The sequence below is a fragment of the Medicago sativa genome, chromosome 7 (assembly GCF_051527215.1).
Source record: "Medicago sativa cultivar Bolivia chromosome 7, Bolivia_mono, whole genome shotgun sequence".
In the NCBI taxonomy this organism is placed as follows: domain Eukaryota; kingdom Viridiplantae; phylum Streptophyta; class Magnoliopsida; order Fabales; family Fabaceae; genus Medicago; species Medicago sativa.
Window position 1 is genome coordinate 37,353,646 of NC_140755.1, and position 20,064 is coordinate 37,373,709.

At 30.7% G+C, this 20,064-nt stretch overlaps 1 protein-coding gene and 1 long non-coding RNA gene across 8 annotated transcripts; one reads left to right on the forward strand and one right to left on the reverse strand.

Annotated features, from left to right (window-relative positions):
* LOC146906049 (uncharacterized) lies at positions 1-6,019 on the reverse strand. 2 transcript variants are annotated; one of them, XM_085723376.1, is made up of 9 exons: positions 5,798-6,017; positions 4,288-4,365; positions 3,510-3,599; positions 3,277-3,319; positions 2,831-2,937; positions 2,090-2,191; positions 1,749-1,939; positions 1,588-1,657; positions 1-334 (listed from the first exon to the last, which is right to left on the reverse strand). In XM_085723376.1, the coding sequence occupies exons 1-9, from the start codon at positions 5,942-5,944 to the stop codon at positions 242-244; spliced, it is 921 nt and encodes a 306-aa protein (XP_085579502.1). In that variant the 5' UTR covers positions 5,945-6,017; the 3' UTR covers positions 1-241. The 2 variants fall into 2 exon arrangements, with proteins under 2 accessions (XP_085579502.1, XP_085579503.1); XM_085723377.1 differs by lacking the exon at positions 4,288-4,365 and having other exon boundaries at positions 5,798-6,019.
* An 8,693-nt stretch (positions 6,020-14,712) lies between these two features.
* Positions 14,713-17,543, forward strand: LOC146906050 (uncharacterized). 6 transcript variants are annotated; one of them, XR_015018414.1, is made up of 4 exons: positions 14,713-15,138; positions 15,329-16,413; positions 16,791-16,948; positions 17,026-17,543. It is a non-coding gene; the product is annotated as an uncharacterized LOC146906050 (long non-coding RNA). The 6 variants fall into 6 exon arrangements; XR_015018410.1 differs by having other exon boundaries at positions 15,329-15,428; XR_015018412.1 differs by having other exon boundaries at positions 14,713-14,927; positions 15,102-15,138; positions 15,329-16,948.
* The last annotated feature ends 2,521 nt before the right edge of the window (positions 17,544-20,064 follow it).

The following is a 20,064-nucleotide window of genomic DNA, read 5'->3' on the forward strand; positions in this document are numbered from 1 at the left end:
TTGAACATCCATCAAGAGGTTAAAATAAAAAATCCCATAATTAATAATACATTCAAATTTGTTAAAACAACCTAGCAACATGTTTAAACGCAAAGTAAATATTACAACTTAATACATAAGCAATTATCGACTTAAATCAAGTTCTCAAATAAAAAGATAAGCAGGACATATGGTATTGGTGTTTCAATATCAATAAAGGGAACAAGACATTTAATTTTTCTGATAATGATGACCTGCAATATCATTGATTCCCTCCACCTGGTACCAAGGGAACCTGGTTCACCCCAATATTTTCATGCAACTTCATTACCCAGCTCCAAGTTGTTTCATCTTCCTGAATGTATCAAAACAATATCCAATATCAAATAATGCAAAACAAAAAATGTAAACTACCTCTGTATAAAGGTAATTAAAATTTATCTAAAATTGTAATTGAGTATTTGAAGAGTCTAAACTTCTCTAATTACTATCTGTTAGATTCTTGCATAGACCTAATTAGAGTGTAAAAATATTATAAACTATTTTGTGTTCTTAAGTTTGAAGGGTCGTGGTCTAAAAGCTTTAACCAATAGACTCAAAATCCTCACCACTTATAAACAATTTAAACCTCATTTACTTTGTGAAAATATTTTTATATTAATTTATTATAATATGTGTTTGTTTTAAATTGTCAACTAAAAAAGTGAGACTTTTGAAATAGTGGAGATAACTCTCTTGAAAAATGACACAATTTCTGTCTTCAAAATTTTAGTATCTCCTTAGCTTTAAAACAAGAAAAATTAACAAAAGTTTCAAGAAATGAAAATAGATTTTTTTTCATTAATAACAAGTCGTAGTGTTTCATGTTCCTGTCCACACTAGACTTCTTTAATTTCCAATAGTATCCTAAGGTTATAAAATACAATATAAGCTTAGAAGTTGTTTACTATGATTTTCTTGTATAAAAAAATGTAGTATGTGCATTGTTTTAATATGAATTTATTTATTAAATCCATCTTATATCTCATAATAATAGGAAAACTAGTTAATCAAAACATTGAGACATTTAAAATCATAACAGACACACACACATGCAAGCACATTCAAAATAATTTTATACATACATTAATATAAATACAATATGGAACCAGAAATATTAAAATTTATACAATTTTTTTCTAGCAGGTCTATTTCGATAATAACAAATATATTTTAAGAATAATTAAAAGTTTCATTCAATTTTTAATTTAATAAAAATTTTATATTTTGAATTATTATCATTATTATTCAAACTATCATAATTGTTGTTATTGATGATGTAATTTTTTGGTATGATATTTTTAACTTGTAATTGATGCATAAATATGATTCCTTTTTGTTGGACACTCACTTTGCTAATACCATAAGTGTGACACCAAACTTGTTAAAGAGGTATCTCATATTATATATATGCCATTAAAATGTTGAGTAACAAACCAATAGTTATTTTCACATTTGTGTATGATAAAAAAATTCAATAGGTATGTAATATTAATTTATATCATATCACGTGTATAAAAAAAGTTCTAAATCAATTTTATATTTACTTATATAACAAGAAGTACTTACGCGAAGGCAATTGATGAAATTGACAGTTTTCAGCATGTTTGGAAGTCGCCTTTTTAATGCATTGCAAGCCCTGTGTTAATATGAAAGAATTTTTTTCTAAATCTTTTTTTTAAAAAATGAATATTCAACATAACTTAATATTATGAAACTTCTTAACCAACCTAGGATGTTGAGACAAAAGAGAATAACATGGAATCAGAAGTTTGATCAATTGATGTGAAGGCTGATTGCCAACACTTTCCAATACCATGTTCAAAACTTGAACTACTGCAAAAAAACGTTCTGCTGTTCCACAAACATAAATCAAACCATCATCATCTGACATAATTTTTTGAATTATAAATGTTGCAACCTGCAGAGAAGATAACTTTGATTAGGTGATATTAGTGACATAAGTGAATGGCAAAAAAATTCAGAAGGAAATAACAACCAAGTAAAATTCATATAAATAAAAGACTCTGTAAAAATAAATTGGTAAAACAATAAGAATAGAGAAACTAACAGTTTTGGATAATTCTTTGCCGATTTCCATGCTGCGTAGGCATAGTGGAATTATCTCACTTCTAAGAAGGAAATCTATGCTTTCTTTGGTGTTAACCTGTGACTATCATGTACAAAAGAAGGAAATTATTATAATTAACAAAGGAAAAATAAATATGGTATGTAATAAAAAATAAAACATAAAATCGACTTATAAGATTCTTTAAAAAAATAAGTGGTTAGGATTTTTAATTCACTCACAATATAGATAAATTGATCTTAACAAATTAGATTTGTATGTCCCAAATTCCTAATATGTATTTTCAAGGAACTAAATGTAAAACTTACCAAGAGCACAATAGGATTGCAAGTAAACTAAATATTCACTACAGCAAAAAACTACTTTTAGAGGCAATATAAATGACCCTAAGAACATTATAAAAATAATTATAAGAAATATTTGTCAAAACATGTTCAATTTTCGTAAAAAGTAGATAGTTTTTAAAATAACTAGGTATTTGCCATAAATTTTAAAGTTACTAATAAATTGGTTTTTGTGTCAATATAATCAATAATTAATTATGAAAATTTTACTTTAATAACATATATAAGACACTACCAAATATAGTTTTACATCACAAGATTTTTTGCACAATATTTTTAATAACTATATCCTTTTCATTTTTTGTTATGAGTATCACCATAAAAATTATTAACATCAAGTCAAGTGCATCAAAATACATGATCAACAAGAATGTAATACCTTCACCAATGCACCAATGACTCCAAGACTAGCAAGCCTTAAATGCTCAAATTGGGCTAACTCGCTTGTCGTTCGAAGGAATGGATAAAGATATAAAGGCATGTTAGCTGCAAATAATTAAGAAATGGTAAGTTCAGATAAAGAAAAGAATAATCTTTTCTTGTATAATTTTTTGAATTTTATTATAATTGCCTACAATTGACTACATCTAACCAGCCATAGAGAATTCAAATCCATGACTCTTATTCAGAGCACTCTTTCACATTAGTATTACTCATGACATGAAAGAAAGTTCAATTTGTATACTTCCATATCACACTCACAATAAAAACAACTATTCTAAATATAACATTTAGTTACATCACTATCAAATGTTGTAAACTTGTCAAGTAATAAAGTAAATAGAAATCTAGAACAATTAAGAGGTAGAAGAAACTTGACATTACCATTGAGAAATGACATTTTTGTATCAGGGTGAGATGCCACACACTGTAAAGAAAACATGAGAGAAAAGTGCTAGAGGAATTAGTTTCATATTTTTTAACATGAAAAAGAATGTATACTATTTGTGTATGCAGTCGTTTTAACATGATTGATTTTCAAGTATTTTATTGCTGTAATGAAAGTTTCAATATGTCAAACACAATATTCAACACTCATCATGACAAACTCATCGCACCTGAAGTAGTTCCAGAACATTGCACACTCGAGTTGATTGTGCCTGAGTAAGATTCAACAGCGGAATAGTAGGATATATTGAAGTTATTTCCTGGAAAAATTATCACTATTTGATAAGCGTATTGAAATCAATAAACATATCTGTAAAGTACTATTAAACTTAAGCAATCAAGAAGAAACAGTATTGATAAGAGTCACATCAATTGTCATTTTACAACCGCTTGAGGAGATTTGAACTTATTCCATTGATGTTACAATATTAAACTATTACCACTGAGCTACAACCTCTTGGACAATTTTAAAAAAACTTCTAAATTGATTTATAACATCACCTTTTATTTTCCAACTCTCCCTTATAATCATGTCTCTTTTGTTTGAATTGTTAAAATAAATAATATTGTTTTCACGTTCAGTAGTAAAAGTTGAAAACATAAACATAAATTGGTGAAAGAATGAAACGGTAGAAAACAAGCAAATAGTCAAAGATAAACAGATTCAAAAGTTAAAAAAAACAAGGAAATTATGTTCGTAAATACGTCAAAGAACAACGTATATTATTTTCAACCACTACTGTTGTGTTTTTCGCCAAATGCATAATAACTTTTTTCTATCCACTAAAATTAAGACCCATAAACAATATTATTTTTTAAAAATCTTCCTTAGTAACAAATGATCAATCTCTAAGAGTATTACAAACAAGGGAAACAGTTTGCCAGATGTACTAAAGCAAAGAACAACAACTAGTTGATGAAATATTATGTCAGTCACATATTACATACCTGTAAAAATATTTCAATAGTACCATAAGAATTCCATAATAAAGGTGCAAGTTTCGGATATAACCCAATCCTCTGAAACTTAAAAAATGAAAAAATAAAGTATTAATTGCATGAGTTCGAGCAACATTATCGAGAACTAAGCAAGCTGTAATATAAAAGCTCTAAAATAGAATAAAAGTTCTAAATTTTAGATATCAAGTAGTGCAAGTCCATAGCACCTAATAAAATATTATTCTCACCTAATTAATAATGATTAACATATATTAAAATGGGAAGAATACTTCAAGTTATATAAATATATCATATTTTTTATACAAAAACCAAATGGAAATTTTCATTTTCTCACTATTATTCTAAATGATGAAGATTTTTCATTCAAGTATATGACTAGAATCTCATTCTGGTTATCCAAAAAATCATATAAAGACATTAAAATCACAATCAAATGTGACTAAGTCTACTGAAAGGGGATAGTCTCACAATGAAGCGTATCATAGTTCAAATATTTGTTGGATTACTTGTGTGTGTTCAGGGAAAGACATGAAAAATAGAATAAAAAATTTAAAGAATAATTGCAGAAACCTTTAAGAGAACATGTAAAGCGTTTTATCGAAGATCAAGATTCTTGATTCTAAAATTTTGTGATATGAAAGTGCGATGGTGATCTAGATTTTATGACAAATGGAATTGATGTTGTCAACATTGATCATTGCAATCAATGACTTTGACTGTTAAAAAAAGTCACACTATAAAGTTCTTTATTTGTTGAAATTACAACATAAGTCACTTGATTTCTATCATGAAAGTCAGATTGGCTAAGTTGTGTGAATTCGAGTCCAATTATTCAAGTTAATTTTTTTTCTTCTTATATATCATATAACATTTTATGTCTACTGTTTCTTTTATCCTATTTCATTTCATCCTATTAACTATCACATTCTTACTTTCACTCTCTATATTTCCTTTCTAATCATCTCTTTCTTACACCTTTTTATGCTTCATAGATTCACAGGGTCTAACATAAACATGGCCCATGAAATAAATAATTACACAATAACAATATCAATTTTTTGACAATTATGACACCAACTAATGCAATTTTGTAACAAATTAAAAGAGATTAATTCATCTAATTCACAATGATTAACATACCTTAAATTTGAAACAAATCTTCAAATATATAGAAAAATTATTATATTTAGTTTAAAAAGAATCAAAATTTTCAGCCATGATACATTAAAGAATGAACTCTTGTAACTCAATTATGACTTGAATCTCATCTTTATGCCCCAAAAAAACCCAAAAATAAAAACAATAAAATATTAATAAGTCTACCAAAACTAGTGTGATAGTGCAGTGTATCAAAATTTGAATCAATGTTGACAAAGAAGCAGTCAAACAATTTAAATAACAGTTTCAGAGAATCACAACTTCTCCAAAGATCTGGATTTCTTGAGAATCCCATGAAAGATATTAAAAATGGACAAAAGAAAAGTAGATTGGTAATAACCTTGGAGAGAACACGAAGAGCATTTTCTCTAAGATCAGGATTGTTGAGTTCAATAACAAGGCGTTCCATGGATGCCATGCTTTGTGCTGTGGTGCTAGATTGGGATGAAGCAGTTAGAGGACTTACAAACGACGCAACGTTATTCATTGAGATCAATTGAGGATAAATGTTTGTCGTCTATTGAGTAGGTGATTTTACAGGATAAACATTCAACTTTATCAGTTTAATTTTTGGGTTTTATCTGTCCATTTTTTGCTAGGGGAGGTTTTATCTATATAAGTGATGATGTAATATATATATATATAATTTTATTTTAGTTTTCAGTTTAATTTTTGGGTTTTATCTGTCCATTTTTTGCTAGGGGAGGTTTTATCTATATAAGTGATGATGTAATATATATATATATATATATATATATATATATATATATATATATATATAATTTAATTTAATTGTAGTTTGAATATAAAATTATCACATGTTAATCCATATCTACACAAAGAAATATGAATTTTTAATATTGAAAAAAGTTATTTTATTTGTAAATTACAATTATTCATTGACTTTTCACCAATTTATTTTATTACTCTATTAAATTATTAATATTATTATAAAATATTTTTTTTGAAGGAAAAACATTTATAGCATTTCATTAGATAATAAGTCATAGATACATGGCGGGGCATCAATAAACACTTGGAGCTAGCATTTAATGGGGCTTCTTAGGCTAATTCATGAGCGACCCCATTTGCTTGCCTCCGGCTAAACTCAACCACATAATTGTGACAACAATTGCTAAAAACTTGCCTACAATGCTGAATAATAATATCAAACTTAGTATTGTGTTTGTTTCCACCATTGAAAGCGTCTACCACTATTTTATAATCAAGCAAGAAATCCATACCATCAAATCCCAACTCAGCTACCCATGACAACACTTGAGAAAGACCCAATGCTTCGCCTACCTCAACCTAACATAATGGAGAGAACCATGTTGTTCTCGCAAGGACAAAGCTACCTTAAGAATCACGGATGCACATTCCTATACCAACTTTATTATGATCAGATGATAAAGAAGCATCAACATTGCATTTGTATCTAACGGGTGCATGTCTCTGCCATGTATGAGTGTGTGTACGACTTCATCTTAGTTGAGGCTGCGCTTCGGTTGTCCTAGCACTTTGTCTCATCTCCTGCACGAGCTTCCAATATTCTAGCATATGCACATCACGTTCAACTACTTGGGCATTTGTTTCATGGATTCTCTGCCAAAATTTTAAATTTCTACGCTTCTAAAGACTCCAAAGGATCGTTCCAAAAAGGGAGCATTGTGTTGGTTGGAGCTTTTGCAGAATACAAAAAACCACAATAGCGGGCTGCTCATACAAACTCAAAGCTTGCCCTATCACATTCCATAAACTGGTGTCATGCCACACCTAAATTGCATGGGAGCCCATAAACAATGCATGCACAGAATCTTCACCATCTTCGCTACAAACAACACACTCAGTGGGACAAGTAACTCCTCTACTAACAAAGCACACACGTGTAGGAAAACAACCACCGCACACCCTCCAAACAAGATTCTTAACCTTCATGGGAGCTTTGATGTTCCATAGTAAGATGTGTCTCAGATAGTTTCAGTGCAAATTCGATAAGCACTACAAACAGAATACTTGCCATTCATCTCACCTTTCCAAACTAACAAATTTGTTGTGAATTGAGGAAAAAGAGGAGTATTGATAATTGAACATGCAATATGCAGATCAAAAAAGTAATGAACTAGCTTCTCTTTCCAAGTATTCGTTGTCTGGTCAATCAACTCATTAACACAAATTGAATGGAATTGCACATTCCCTATCTAAGAAGTTGTGATACACTCTCCATTTAGCAGCCACGGGTGCCCCCATCAAAGGAATCCTTGCGCTTGTACCAATACACCACCTAGCTCCATGATGAACAACATTCTTTGCAATAAAAATGCTACGCCAAATGTAGCTCGGATTTGTACCAATATTTGATCCAAAGAAGTCAGTAAGTGGGAAGTATTTGGCCTTAAATAGTCGTGCCACAAGGCTATCAACATCTGTTTGAATTTTCCACCCCTGTTTACTTAACACGACAGCATTGAAAGACGTTAAGTCCTTCAAACACATTCCTCTATGAATTTTGTGAATAAATAGTTTATCCCAAGACATCCATCTCATTCCCTGGTAGCTGCCCCACCGTTACCCCATCAGAAACCATTCATCATTTTTTTATTTCATCGATCAACGTTTTACGTAGAAGAAAAATAGTCATGGCATAAGAAGGTATATCTTGCAACACAAATTTAATCATCACCTCGCGTCCTAGTGTCCTGCTTTAGACACACATTTTCTGCTCCACGAATTAATTTTGTGCCATATCCTTGATATAACCAAATGTTGCTTTTTATTTCAACCTATCATAGAAGGCAAACCCAAGTACTTGCTAGGGCCCAAGACCGCTCGGACGCAAAGGATTTGCATGACAGAGCATGCATGTGTTGCTCAACTGTCGAACTATAATAAATCTTAGACTTGGGAAGGCTTATAGCCTGGCCTAACGCTACTTCATAAGTTGTCAAAATATTTTTCATCACTTGTACCTCAATTTCAGTTGCTCTAATAAACAAAAAAAATCATATACGAATAACAGATGAGACACCACTGGTGTATTGATGAGATAAATCCGCAAGTGCACGGTTTACCAAAGTAGTAAAAAGAGAGTATCGTTCCGACAGTGAGTTATTCAATTCAATTAACTTTTATTGATGATTAGAAGAAAGTTCAGTTGTAAAGTTTGGATTTTTAACGGTTGAAAATAATAATAAAAAAGGAACCTTGGGATTATTGGTTCATCTTGTTGACAAACCCTTCACAAACTAAACCCTAAACCTAGAACTTTATATTAGACCCACTTTCGAAAGACAAGTTTTTCTTAAGCCTATCACATCTCCTTTCGGTCTTAGTGAGTGTGTTCCTCTAGGAACCACGCCTATTCTCATGGTTGATTGCTATTAGAATCATTGAAGAACGAAACTTTATTTATCTCAAGGTTTGCTAGACTACTCTCATGTTTCACAATCCTTGTCTAATTTTACTTGTTCCAATATTAAAACATCATTTTTCGATCCATCGCTTAATATTTGTGAAGATGAATTAACAAATACTAATCCTTCGTTGTCGCTTTATGAGTTTGATATTTGTTAATGCATTATAACAACGGTTAAATTAGATTAGAAAATCGATTTATATAAAATTAGGGTTTGAGGCTTGGTTTGATTAGGATTATGTAATTAGACTTATCCAACAATCCCAAGACAAGAAGAGTCTACTCACTCATGTTCATCGTAGACATAGAAGAGGAGAAGGAGAAGAACACAAAATAAAAAGAAGAACTTTTATTAAGAGAAAACAATTGTCACTATTGAATTCTAAGAACGAATTGTTGTGATAGCTAGATACTCTATTTATAGTTTACAATGACTTAAGCCCTAAGAAATATATCACTAGAATGTTCCACAAGAAACCATGGGTTTTAGGTCAGAAATAAACTAATAGGTAGCTTGTCCTTGAAGCAGAAAGTAGAAAAAGAGCACCCTGGGGGTTGGCACGGCCGTGTGGCTGGTGGCACGGGCCGTGCCAAGCTTCTGACTTAGGGGAGACGTATTTTTGTACTCAATCTTCATATTTTAAGCACGAATCAGCTCCAAATCCTCTTTCTTTTTCTCCAAGACTGAATCTTTAGAATATTTGTTCCTGAAATGAAATAACTTGCAATTGAAGCAAAATACTTCTGAAAAGGAAATAATATTAAATAAAACGGACTCAAATTTAAATAAAAAGGACTCAAATATTATATTAAAAACATTAATTATTGACTCATCATGTATTATCACAAATATGGATATTATGTAAATCTCCCCTCCTCTCGGCACCATGAATTAACGTAGACAAACTTTCCGCACAAAGGATAAAAAGATACGGAGAAAGAGAGTTGCCTTGGAGCAGACCTTTCCTCGGAATAATGGGGCCAACCAAATTATTGTTACCAATGACAGAATAATCCACAGACTTGACACACATAAGAATCTATCTTACCCACTTTGGCACGAATCCCAACTTCAACATCACCTCCTTTAGGTACACCCAATCAATACGATCATAAACTTTGCTAATGTCCAATTTAAACGCCACATTGTTGTTCTGTTTGCATTTATCCACTTTTATATAATGAACAACCTTAAACGCTACCATTGCGTTATCCAGAATAAACTTACCGGACACAAACATTGATTGATTGTTAAAGACACAATTATTATAAAGTATTTATCATTTTATTTCATAAATAGTTATATGAATTAGATATATTTTTTTAGTAGAGTTATGAATTAGATATTTTATATGACATTATAATGCCAACTATTAGTCACAACTTCAGGAAGTACTAATTTTTACTCAAACTTCAAGAAGAAGTAAAGAAATCATTAAATTATGAGCAATGATATTTATACAATTATTTAAGGTGGCGTTTGGTATGCACAAGGAAAGAATTTGTGCACCATGCACAACTTGTGCATTTAAAAACTGAAATCAAATCTAGGCCATTGATTTATTATTATTATATTCCAACGGTTCAGATTTGGCAGAAAAGTGCAATGGGTGACCTGCTGGTGGTTTTCTAGAAATGGTACAGGGGACCCCACGAATTGAATAAAAGATCATATTATATTCTGTTTTAGTCCTTTTATTCCTTTTGATAGAATTTATGCTAGTAGAAAAATTGCTATTAATGTCACTAAAACTTCTTGTGCTGCCACTTTAATTTATTTATTATGTTTGGCAGCTGATTTTTTTTTTTTTTTACATGTTGTATATGGAATGATAACTTTTTTTTTAAAGAATAAATATAACACAATTTTTTAGTTATTGAAATGCTTTTAGTCTAATTATGCTGGCCGTTCAAAAAAAAACTCATTATTGTAGGAAGCGTTTTTTTTTTTCTTATAAAAAAATGTTGGAAACGTTCTTTAAGTCCATTTTTGTGGACAATAAATGTTATTAATCCTTAAATCTATTTTAATACCAAAACAAGATTATTAATATGGGTTTGATTTTCACAAGAAGTATATAAATTTTGAAACCTAGAAATATGGAAAAATGTGAAAATGAAATAATGAATTAAAATTTAGTAGAAGATGTTTTTGTAAATTGGACGCAGTTGAATTTTTTTGGAAAAAATTAGAAGATGAATAAATTGTGTGTAATATTTGGCTAATAAATTCACAATCCGAATTATAAAAAAAAAAAAACATTTTTCGAATGAGTATAAAATAGGTGTATGTGATGTATATTAAAGACAACATACAAGTTTATTCTTGTCATTTTTCAAACAAAAAAAAACATTTGTTCTTGTCAAAAAAAAACACACAACATTTATTGAATGAGTATAAAATAGGCATTCAATAATCCGCGACGATATGGTGTATATTATTGTCGAATGGGTCAAGGTAAATGAACATTAAAACATGCAAAATATTTTTTAATTATGGAGTTTGTGTTTTTGTATTTATTTGAATTTTAGTTATTGTCATTTAATCTATTAAATTTAATGTTGAATTATGATGTAATATAAATTAATTATTATAATAACCATAATATTATTTTTGAAGAAAGAATAACCATAATATTAATTAAATAGAAACAAATGTTTAAAGTAGTTTAGGTCGAAGAATTTTGTCATTAGGGTTATAGTTTTAAGCTTGGTTAGTTGATAAAGAGTTTGATTAGTCATTTATACATTCATCCAAGTACTTTGACTACAAGATTCTTTCAGTTAGGGTAAGAGTTGTGAGTTTGATTAATAGTTTTGAAATCTTGGAAGTAGTTTAGGTCGAAGAATCTTGTCATTAGGGTTAGAGTTGTAAGCTTGGTTAGTCGATAACAAGAGTTTGATTAGTCAGTGAACGTTCATCCAAGTACTTTGACTCCAAGATTCCTTCAGTTAGGGTAAGAGTTTTGAGTTGACTCTTGTTATCAGCAGATTTGAAATCTTGGAAGGAGTTTAGGTCGAAGAATCTTGTCATTAGGGTGAGAGTTGTCATTAGGTTTAGAGTTGCAAGCTTGGTTAGTCGGTAACAAGTGTTTAATTAGTCAGTGAACGTTCATCCACGTACTTTCACTGCAAGATTCTTCCAGTTAGGGTAAGAGTTGTGAGTTTGATCAGTCGTTCTGAAGTCTTTGTAGTAGTTTAGGTCAAACTAACTTGTCATCAGGGTGAGAGTTACAAGCTTGATTAGTCGATAACAAGAGTTCGATTAGTCACTGCACGTTAATCCAAGTACTTTGACTCCAAGACTCTTTCAGTTAGAGTAAGAGTTGTGAGTTTGATTAGTCGTTTTGAAATCTTTGAATTAGGTTAGGTCAAAGAATCTTGTCATTAGGGTTAGGGTAGTAAGCTTGGTTAGTTGATTAAAAAGTTTGATTAGTCATTGATCATTGATCCAACTACTTTGACTTCAAGATTCTTTCAGTTAGGGTAAGAGTTGTGAGTCTGATAAGTCATAATTAATGTATTATTATTCGTGAGTTTATTTAATTAATGTATTATTATGTTATTTTCATTTCAATGTGTTTAAAAAATAGTTGTAATTTGTTATCTATATTGAATGTATAAATTAGTTTTTTAATAATAATGATAAAATAAATAAAATATAAATCACGTAGTGAATATCTTGATTAATCAATTAACATTTATCCAAGTACTTTCCGTATAAGATTTTTGTTGTTAGGGTAAGAGTTGTGGGTTTGATTAGTCGTTGTGATTTCTTGATCTAACTATCAGTAGTCTTCCAAGTAAATTAAGTCGAAGACTATTGTCGTTAGGGATAGAGTTATAGGCAAGATAAGTTGGCGAATAGTTTTATTACGCATTAAACATTCATCGAAATACTTATCGTATATTATTCTACTTGTTAGGGTAAGAGTTGTGAGTTTGATCAGTCGTTCAGACATCGATGAAGTAGTTTAGGTAAAAGTGAATTGTCATTACTGTGAGAGTTACAAGCTTGATTAGTCGGTAAATATTTTGATTAGTCATTGAACAGTTATTCAAGTACTTTCACTACAAGATTCTTTTAGTTAGGGTAAGAGTTTTGAGTTTGATCAATCGTTCTGAAATCTTTGTAGTAGTGTAGATCTAAGAAAATTGTCATTAAGGTGAGATTTACAAGCTTGATTAGTCGGTAAAGAGTTTGATTAGTCATTGAACGTTGATCCAAGTACATTCACTCCAAAATTCTTTCAGTTAGGGTAAGAGTTGTGAGTTTGATCAATTGTTTTGAAGTCTTTGTAGTAGTTTAGGTCTAATAAACTTGTCATTATGGTTAGAGTTGCGAGCTTGGTTAGTCGATAAATAGTTTGATTAGTCATTGAACGTTTATCCAAATACTTTGACTCTTAAGATTCTTTCAGTTAGGGTAAGAATTTTGAGTTTGATTAGTCGTTAAGAAGTCTTTGTAGTAGTTTAGGTTAAAGAATCTTGTCATTAGGGTTAGAGTTGTAAGCTTGGTTAGTCGATAACATGAGTTTGATTAGTCAATGAACGTTCATCCAAGTACTTTGACTCCAAGATTCTTTCAGTTAAGGTAAGAGTTGTAAGTTTGATCAGTCGTGATGAAATATTTGTATCAGTTTAGGTCGAAAAAATGTTGTCAATAGGTTTATAGTTGTCATTAAGGTTAGTGTTGTAAGTTTGGTTAGTCGATAATAGGAGCTTGATCAGTGAGAATATTAATATTTTTAGTATATAAATATATTTACATCTATCCAATTTCTATTCAACCAAACAATCTTTATAAACAAACATACCATATAAATCTTATTTCCATCTAACTTTAAGTACTACCAAAAAAGTATTTAATGATTCTATTTCACTATTTTAGAAAAATTTCTTTCCATTCCTTTCAGTTAGCTAATAACTTTCCAATCCAAACAGATAAGAAGGGTTAGGTATGGTTGATATAAGAATTGTGGATCTCAATCCTTCCATAACTTTCATTTACATTTTTAAGCTACCCAGATCAAACAAAATTATTCCATAAAATTCGAATTATGTTCTACGAGCTTCATCATCTTCCATGCGAGCTTCACCATTTTCTTCTCTTCATCCATAGAAGGAAATACGATTTATTAACTTTTTCAATCTCCTGCTTCAATTTTTTTTTTATCCAATGTTTGAATAATGTGTTGAAATGTAAGGACTATTTTTCAAAGTCACGCAAAATATAGGGACCAAAAACATTTTTAACCGTAAATTAATTGGGACCCACTAACTGCCACATTAGCATTCTGTTAGAGAATTAACAATAGGGACTAATTTTGATAACGGAGATAAAATGCGAGGATTTTAAAAACATATAATGAAATAAATGTTGGGACTATTCTTCAAAGGAGCATAAAATGTAAGGACTAAAAACATATTTAACCCTATTTATTATGTGAAACAAAAATATTAACAAATTAAAGAGAGTGATTTAAAAAAAATAAATTAAGGGAATGATTTTTTTTTTGTATAATAAATATAGTGAATTGAATATTAACTAAAAAAACTTAATTTCACTTGAATTATTTTTTTTGGCAGAATCATATTACTCAATTTCATTTTCCTCCTAAGCCAAAATAATCAAATTTCATATTCTATGCCAAAATAACCAAATTTCATCTCCCTCCCATTTCACTTTCCCTCTCTAATCAAAATAATTAAATTTCATCTCCCACCAACCCCTCAATTTCACTATTTTCACTTGGCTCCAACATTTCCCACATTTAATTTCTAGGTAAAGTCCCAAATTGAATAAAACTAGATTTCCATCTGTTTTATTTTTCTTCTCCAAATCAAAACCTAAAAACCCTTCCTACTCCCTTTCAATCCCTCTCTATCTCTCTCCCAAATCAAAAACTGAAATTTTCTCTCTTCACTTAGCAGAAATCACGTTTCTCCTCTTCTCTCTGTCGCAAGCTCCTTCTATCCTCTTCTCACATAAATCACGTTTCTGTCACCCAAAGCAGCAACAAAAGAATCACGGTTTCTGTCATTCCAAGCCAAGGTAAGCCAACTGGTTCTTTAATTTGTCCTTCCTTCTCCAATTGCTTGTTTTAGGGCTTCAAAATTGAGAATTGGGAATTTTTTACGGTATCAAAATTAGGGATTGGGAATCTTCTGGATTGATATAATTAGGGTTCATAACTTCGTATCACTATATTTTTTGTTTAAATCTAAGGTGAAGTATTCAAGTGGGCCTTACAATCACAGCAAGTGTAAGTCTGATTTTTCTTCAATTTAGTTGTGTTGATTCAATTAAGTTTTTGTTCATATTGTTACATTGTTAATGGCTTACTTTACATGTTTCATTTTTGTTTCATTTTGTTCATATTCGATTCAGTTTTTTGTTTCATTTTGTTCATATTCTATTCAGTTTTTAATTTCATTTTTTGTTCATATTCGTAGCTATGATTGGGAAGCTGCTTGAAATTACAAAACATCCATATAGCTCAAGAGTCAAGAGAAGAAGGATTGCAACGATTAAAATACCTTTTAATATAAATAGGTAGAATGAATAATTTTTTTTTTTGAATCGGAATAAAATTTGAAAATGATAAAGGTCGTGGAATGATTTTGAGTAACTTGCATTAATTTAGTACCAAATTAGAGACCCAAGAACTTATGATGACACGATGATCTATATATTTGGCATATAACATGAGTATGGCATGTATGATTGATTGTAGAATGGTGAGTTTTATGAATTTTATTCATAAGCATTGATGAAAGATAAAATGATTTTTCTATGTAGATTTATTCACTGAACTAGGATGTTAGTTTTTGCTTACTCTTGTTTACAGGCTCTGTTGCTGTGCTATTTTACATGCTCAGTTGCTGTGCTATTTTAGATGTATCTTTGCTTATGATTTCCTTTATGAATATGGTTTAAATGTGGCCTGTAAATTTGATTTGGTTACGAGTATATTTGAAGTAAAATGACCTATGTTTGAATGTCATCCACTCAAACCAAATGTTATATGGAGTTGCTTTGCTTCTATCAAAACCACCTTTCAACCCCTAAAAATTGTTTGAAAAAATAATGTAACTGTGCTTGTAAACATTTTAATGACCCTTTTTTAATGATTTAGTGCAAAGTAGGTTATAGCTGAAACATATGCTATATTATCTGCTCAATTACTTCTCAGGCACAGCTAGTAAAACCATGCTAACTAGATAGAATTTGGGACATAAGGTAGTAAGGAACAGAGCATGACATAAAGAGTTATGTTAATTATTTTAGTATCATGATTTTCAAGTTGCTTTCCACAAGAACCAGAACCATAATTGTGGCTACAACTTAATGCTTTTCAAGATCTCAACTTAGGCCGTGAGTTGTGGAGCTGTTGGCAGTACAGCTGGTGGTCTGCTGTCTGTTTCGGGCTACTGTCTCGGGCATAGCAGATTTTGCTCCCTGGCTGTGTTGGGGGTTTAGTTCTGTTAGTTTTTGCTACCTTACTTTTGCTGCCTGTCTCTACTTTTGCGGATACAAGGTGTTGCTTGTTCCACTTAGTTTGTAGGCTTTGTCTATTTGATAGGAGTTGTTTAGGTGCTTTTTGGCAGTACTGATGTTTACCATGTAGGGGTTTTTATTGTATTTTGTCCTCTTTGCAAGCTTTGGTGTTTCTCTTACCGAGCTTAGCTTAATAAAATTATTGCTGATTCAAAAAAAAAAAACAACTACATCAAATCCACCATTGCATTTGCATCAACTATATCTAACTACAATTCTAGATATCAAATATTGTTGTACTACCACAATTGTAGTTTAAAAACCTAGTTTATATAACAAGATGTGCATAAGGTAAACAAAGTGATACACTGTCATTCCAATTTTATTCAAATATGTTTTTTTTATATGTATATATAGATGGCAGGATATGATACTCCAACGGGTGTAGGAAGAGGTACTGGTAGAGGTAGGAGAGTTAGGGGTACTACACTTTCATCAAATGATATGGATTCATCTCCAAACATTGAGGACCCTCTTGATGACCGTATTTGGATTCGTGCAGGACCAGAGAACATGTAAGCTTTTATTACTTTTTGTCCTTTAATTTTAAAATATATCATACTCGTATCTTTCTTCAATATTGTTTTTATAGGTTTAACCCTGCTATTGCGCCTACACATACGATAATAAAAATTATCCAGCGAAAGTTTACTGATGTTGGACAAAGTATGGAGCACTAAAGGCTGAATAAAAAAAACCGGGATGGTAGTTGGATTCCTATTGAAATGTGTAAGATATTGGATGAAAAATGGAGTGAGAATGAATGGAAAAGGAAGGCACAAATTAACAGCAAAAACAGAAAATCTTCTGATGCTCCACTCCACACTGGAGGGTCGATTCCAACATTTGAGATTTCTAATAGAATAGCAAGTAATTGAATTTTAGTTTAATTGTTTGACATATAAAACTATTATGTGTTAATGATCGAGTACATAATATGAATCATTGTGCGTTACTGTTTTGGCTTCGAATACCTGAGTGAATAATTTTTCTGAAGCAAAGTTGTAAACTGCTATCATGTTAGTTTCAAGCAAAATAAGAGGCAGAGCTCAATTCTTTAAGACATTCTACATGAAACTATTGTCACTTTATGTGATTTAAGTCCTTTCATTTACTATATTTTTTACTGACAGCGTGTATCTTTTCATTTTTGTTTCATACTTATTTAATTTGAGCAACCAGAACCTTTCGCTTCTTTCATTATTTAAGAATTGATACTTAAAGTATTCATTTTTATGCAAAAATTGAGTCGTTTGAAATCAAATTGTACACTGACTCATATTACAAAGGCAAGCTAGAGTTATATCATTGTTTAGGCTTCTTAAGCATTTTAATTTCAATTAACATTGATTGATCTGTTTTGTTTTTCAGAAAACATCTCCAGATGATAAACGGTATCAAACAAAATCATTCTGATTATTGGATATGACTTAATTGAACTTAGAATGAACAAGAAATTTTGAATTTCGACGAAGGGATAGTTTGTGCGACAAAATTTTGGATCGTTAAAAATCGAGTTCGTATTTCGTCCTTAGTCTGTTTAGGTTTTATTCAACGGTCAAATTAATTACATTGAATAGAAATTTTTAATTGGACTAACCCATAATAAAATGAATTAAATCATTGATTAATTGTCTATTATTCAAAACCGGTAACAACAATTAAATAAAATTAAAATCCTTGAGATTCATAAGTGCATGCTTGATACAGGTGATATTCAATTGTGTAATAAATAATAAGTCATGGGTGTAATAAATAATAAGCCATGGGCCGCTGGTTCGAATCCTTGGTCGAATCCTTGGTTTGTTCAAACTTTTTTTATTTTAGCCAATTTTTTTTATTATTCGTCTTCTTCGCCCGCGAGTTTAAAACGGGTCGTTCGACCCATGTTCTGACCCGACCGGATCTCGTTCAATACACACTGAAATTCAACAACCGGATCTCGTTCAATACACACTGAAATTCAACAATTTTTATGTAGTTTTAATCGGATTTGAATGGCAAGGAGAAAGCACATACATATTTTGAAATTCCACAAGCCAATCACAATTTTTTTAAGGTTCTTGCAAAAACAAATATGGTTAAAATCTTCTGCGAAAAAAATTCCAATCATCTACTCTCTCTATTTGGTTTAGAAGATTTTAAATACTGGTAAAATAATTTTAATTATAGAACCAAGAACCAAATGATTCTAATTTGTGTTAAGTCTATAATCCTTAATTTTTGTAGCTGTAATGGATTTTGCGCATTTTTGATAAGTGATGTTAGGATTTTACTACTTTCAAAACACACATAGAACGTTAATGTTCAGTTTTACTCTGTAACCACCGGTCTCTCATCCGCTTCCATGACTCTCGTCAGCCGCGCGCCGCCGTTCTTCAACCACCAGCCTTCCTTTCACCACTGAAACCGCCGTTCTGATTTTGAGGAAGCAACAACTTTTTCTAATATAGCAAATTAGTTTAGTTTAATTGGAATTGGAATTCTAGTGCTTGAATTATTGGTATTGTTGCAGGTCATTGGGGAAGAAAGGTAATAATTGAGAGAGAACAGGGGAAGAAATTTGTTGAAGAGTTGTTTTTTTTTTTTTTTTTTTTTTTTTATGTTTCGATTACTACTAGCATTGTTTCAGTTATGGGGTGCATCAGCAAAAACAATAAAACTAATATTTACTATTATAATATGTTTCCTTTTCTTAATGCTTTATTTTCAGCAGGTCACACAACACCCACCAAACCGCCACCTGTCCATAAAGAGTGAACTTGTGCATGGTGCACAAATCTTATATTTGTGCATTCTAAATGCCACCCTTATTTAATGACAACTTTGGCGACAACCTTATTTTTCTCTCTTTTTATTGGTTAAAAACAATAGAGAGAGAGAGAGAGAGAGAGAGAGAGAGAGAGAGAGAGAGAGAGAGAGAGAGAGTCAGAGAGAAGATAACACCATCATGTGAGTATAAAAGAGAAAGTTGTTCAAAAGTTATCACAAAATGGTTGTACAAATATCATTTATCTTAAATTATACTATAAACTATTATTATTCAATATTAAAATAATAAATTTATCAAATAAATTACTTCTCTCTCTGACTTACTATCTTAAATTGGTAAAAGATACATTCACTCCATCACCAAAGTTAATATATATATATATATATATATATATATATATATATATATATATATATATATATATATATGTATGGGAGATGCTACAACACACCCATCTATTTTTGTGAAGGTGTGTTTTAGCATTGTACACCTTCTTTGGTTGGACAAAAAACCCAATTTCTCTTTTCTTAAAACAAGTCAAGGTGAAGGGCAATTCTGTCATTTACAATTTAATGTCAATTTTTATATATTTTTTAATTCCAGCTCTTGCTCCCAATTTCTTCTTTACGCGCTTACCTTGGAATGTGCAGTGCAAGGTCGAATGGCAAGTGAATGGAAGCTCATAGGAATCTTAAAATTACTACCGGTGGAAGCTCGAATGGCAATTAATTGATGGTCAACAATTTTATATTTTTTTCTTTCATTTTCTTGCTAGTTTGAATGATGAATTTGAGATTTGAGTTTTCTCGTTCTCTCCAATCTCTATTGTGCAATTTCAACTTACAATTGAAAGCAAAT

Coding starts and splice junctions, on each gene's coding strand:
- LOC146906049 (XM_085723376.1), bottom strand. CDS start 5,944: ATGAATAACGTTGCGTCGTTTGTAAGTCCTCTAACTGCTTCATCCCAA. Junction 2,938..3,276: donor AAAAATGTCATTTCTCAATG/GTAATGTCAAGT, acceptor AATTATTTGCAG/CTAACATGCCTTTATATCTT. Junction 335..1,587: donor ATTTCATCAATTGCCTTCGC/GTAAGTACTTCT, acceptor TGATACATTCAG/GAAGATGAAACAACTTGGAG.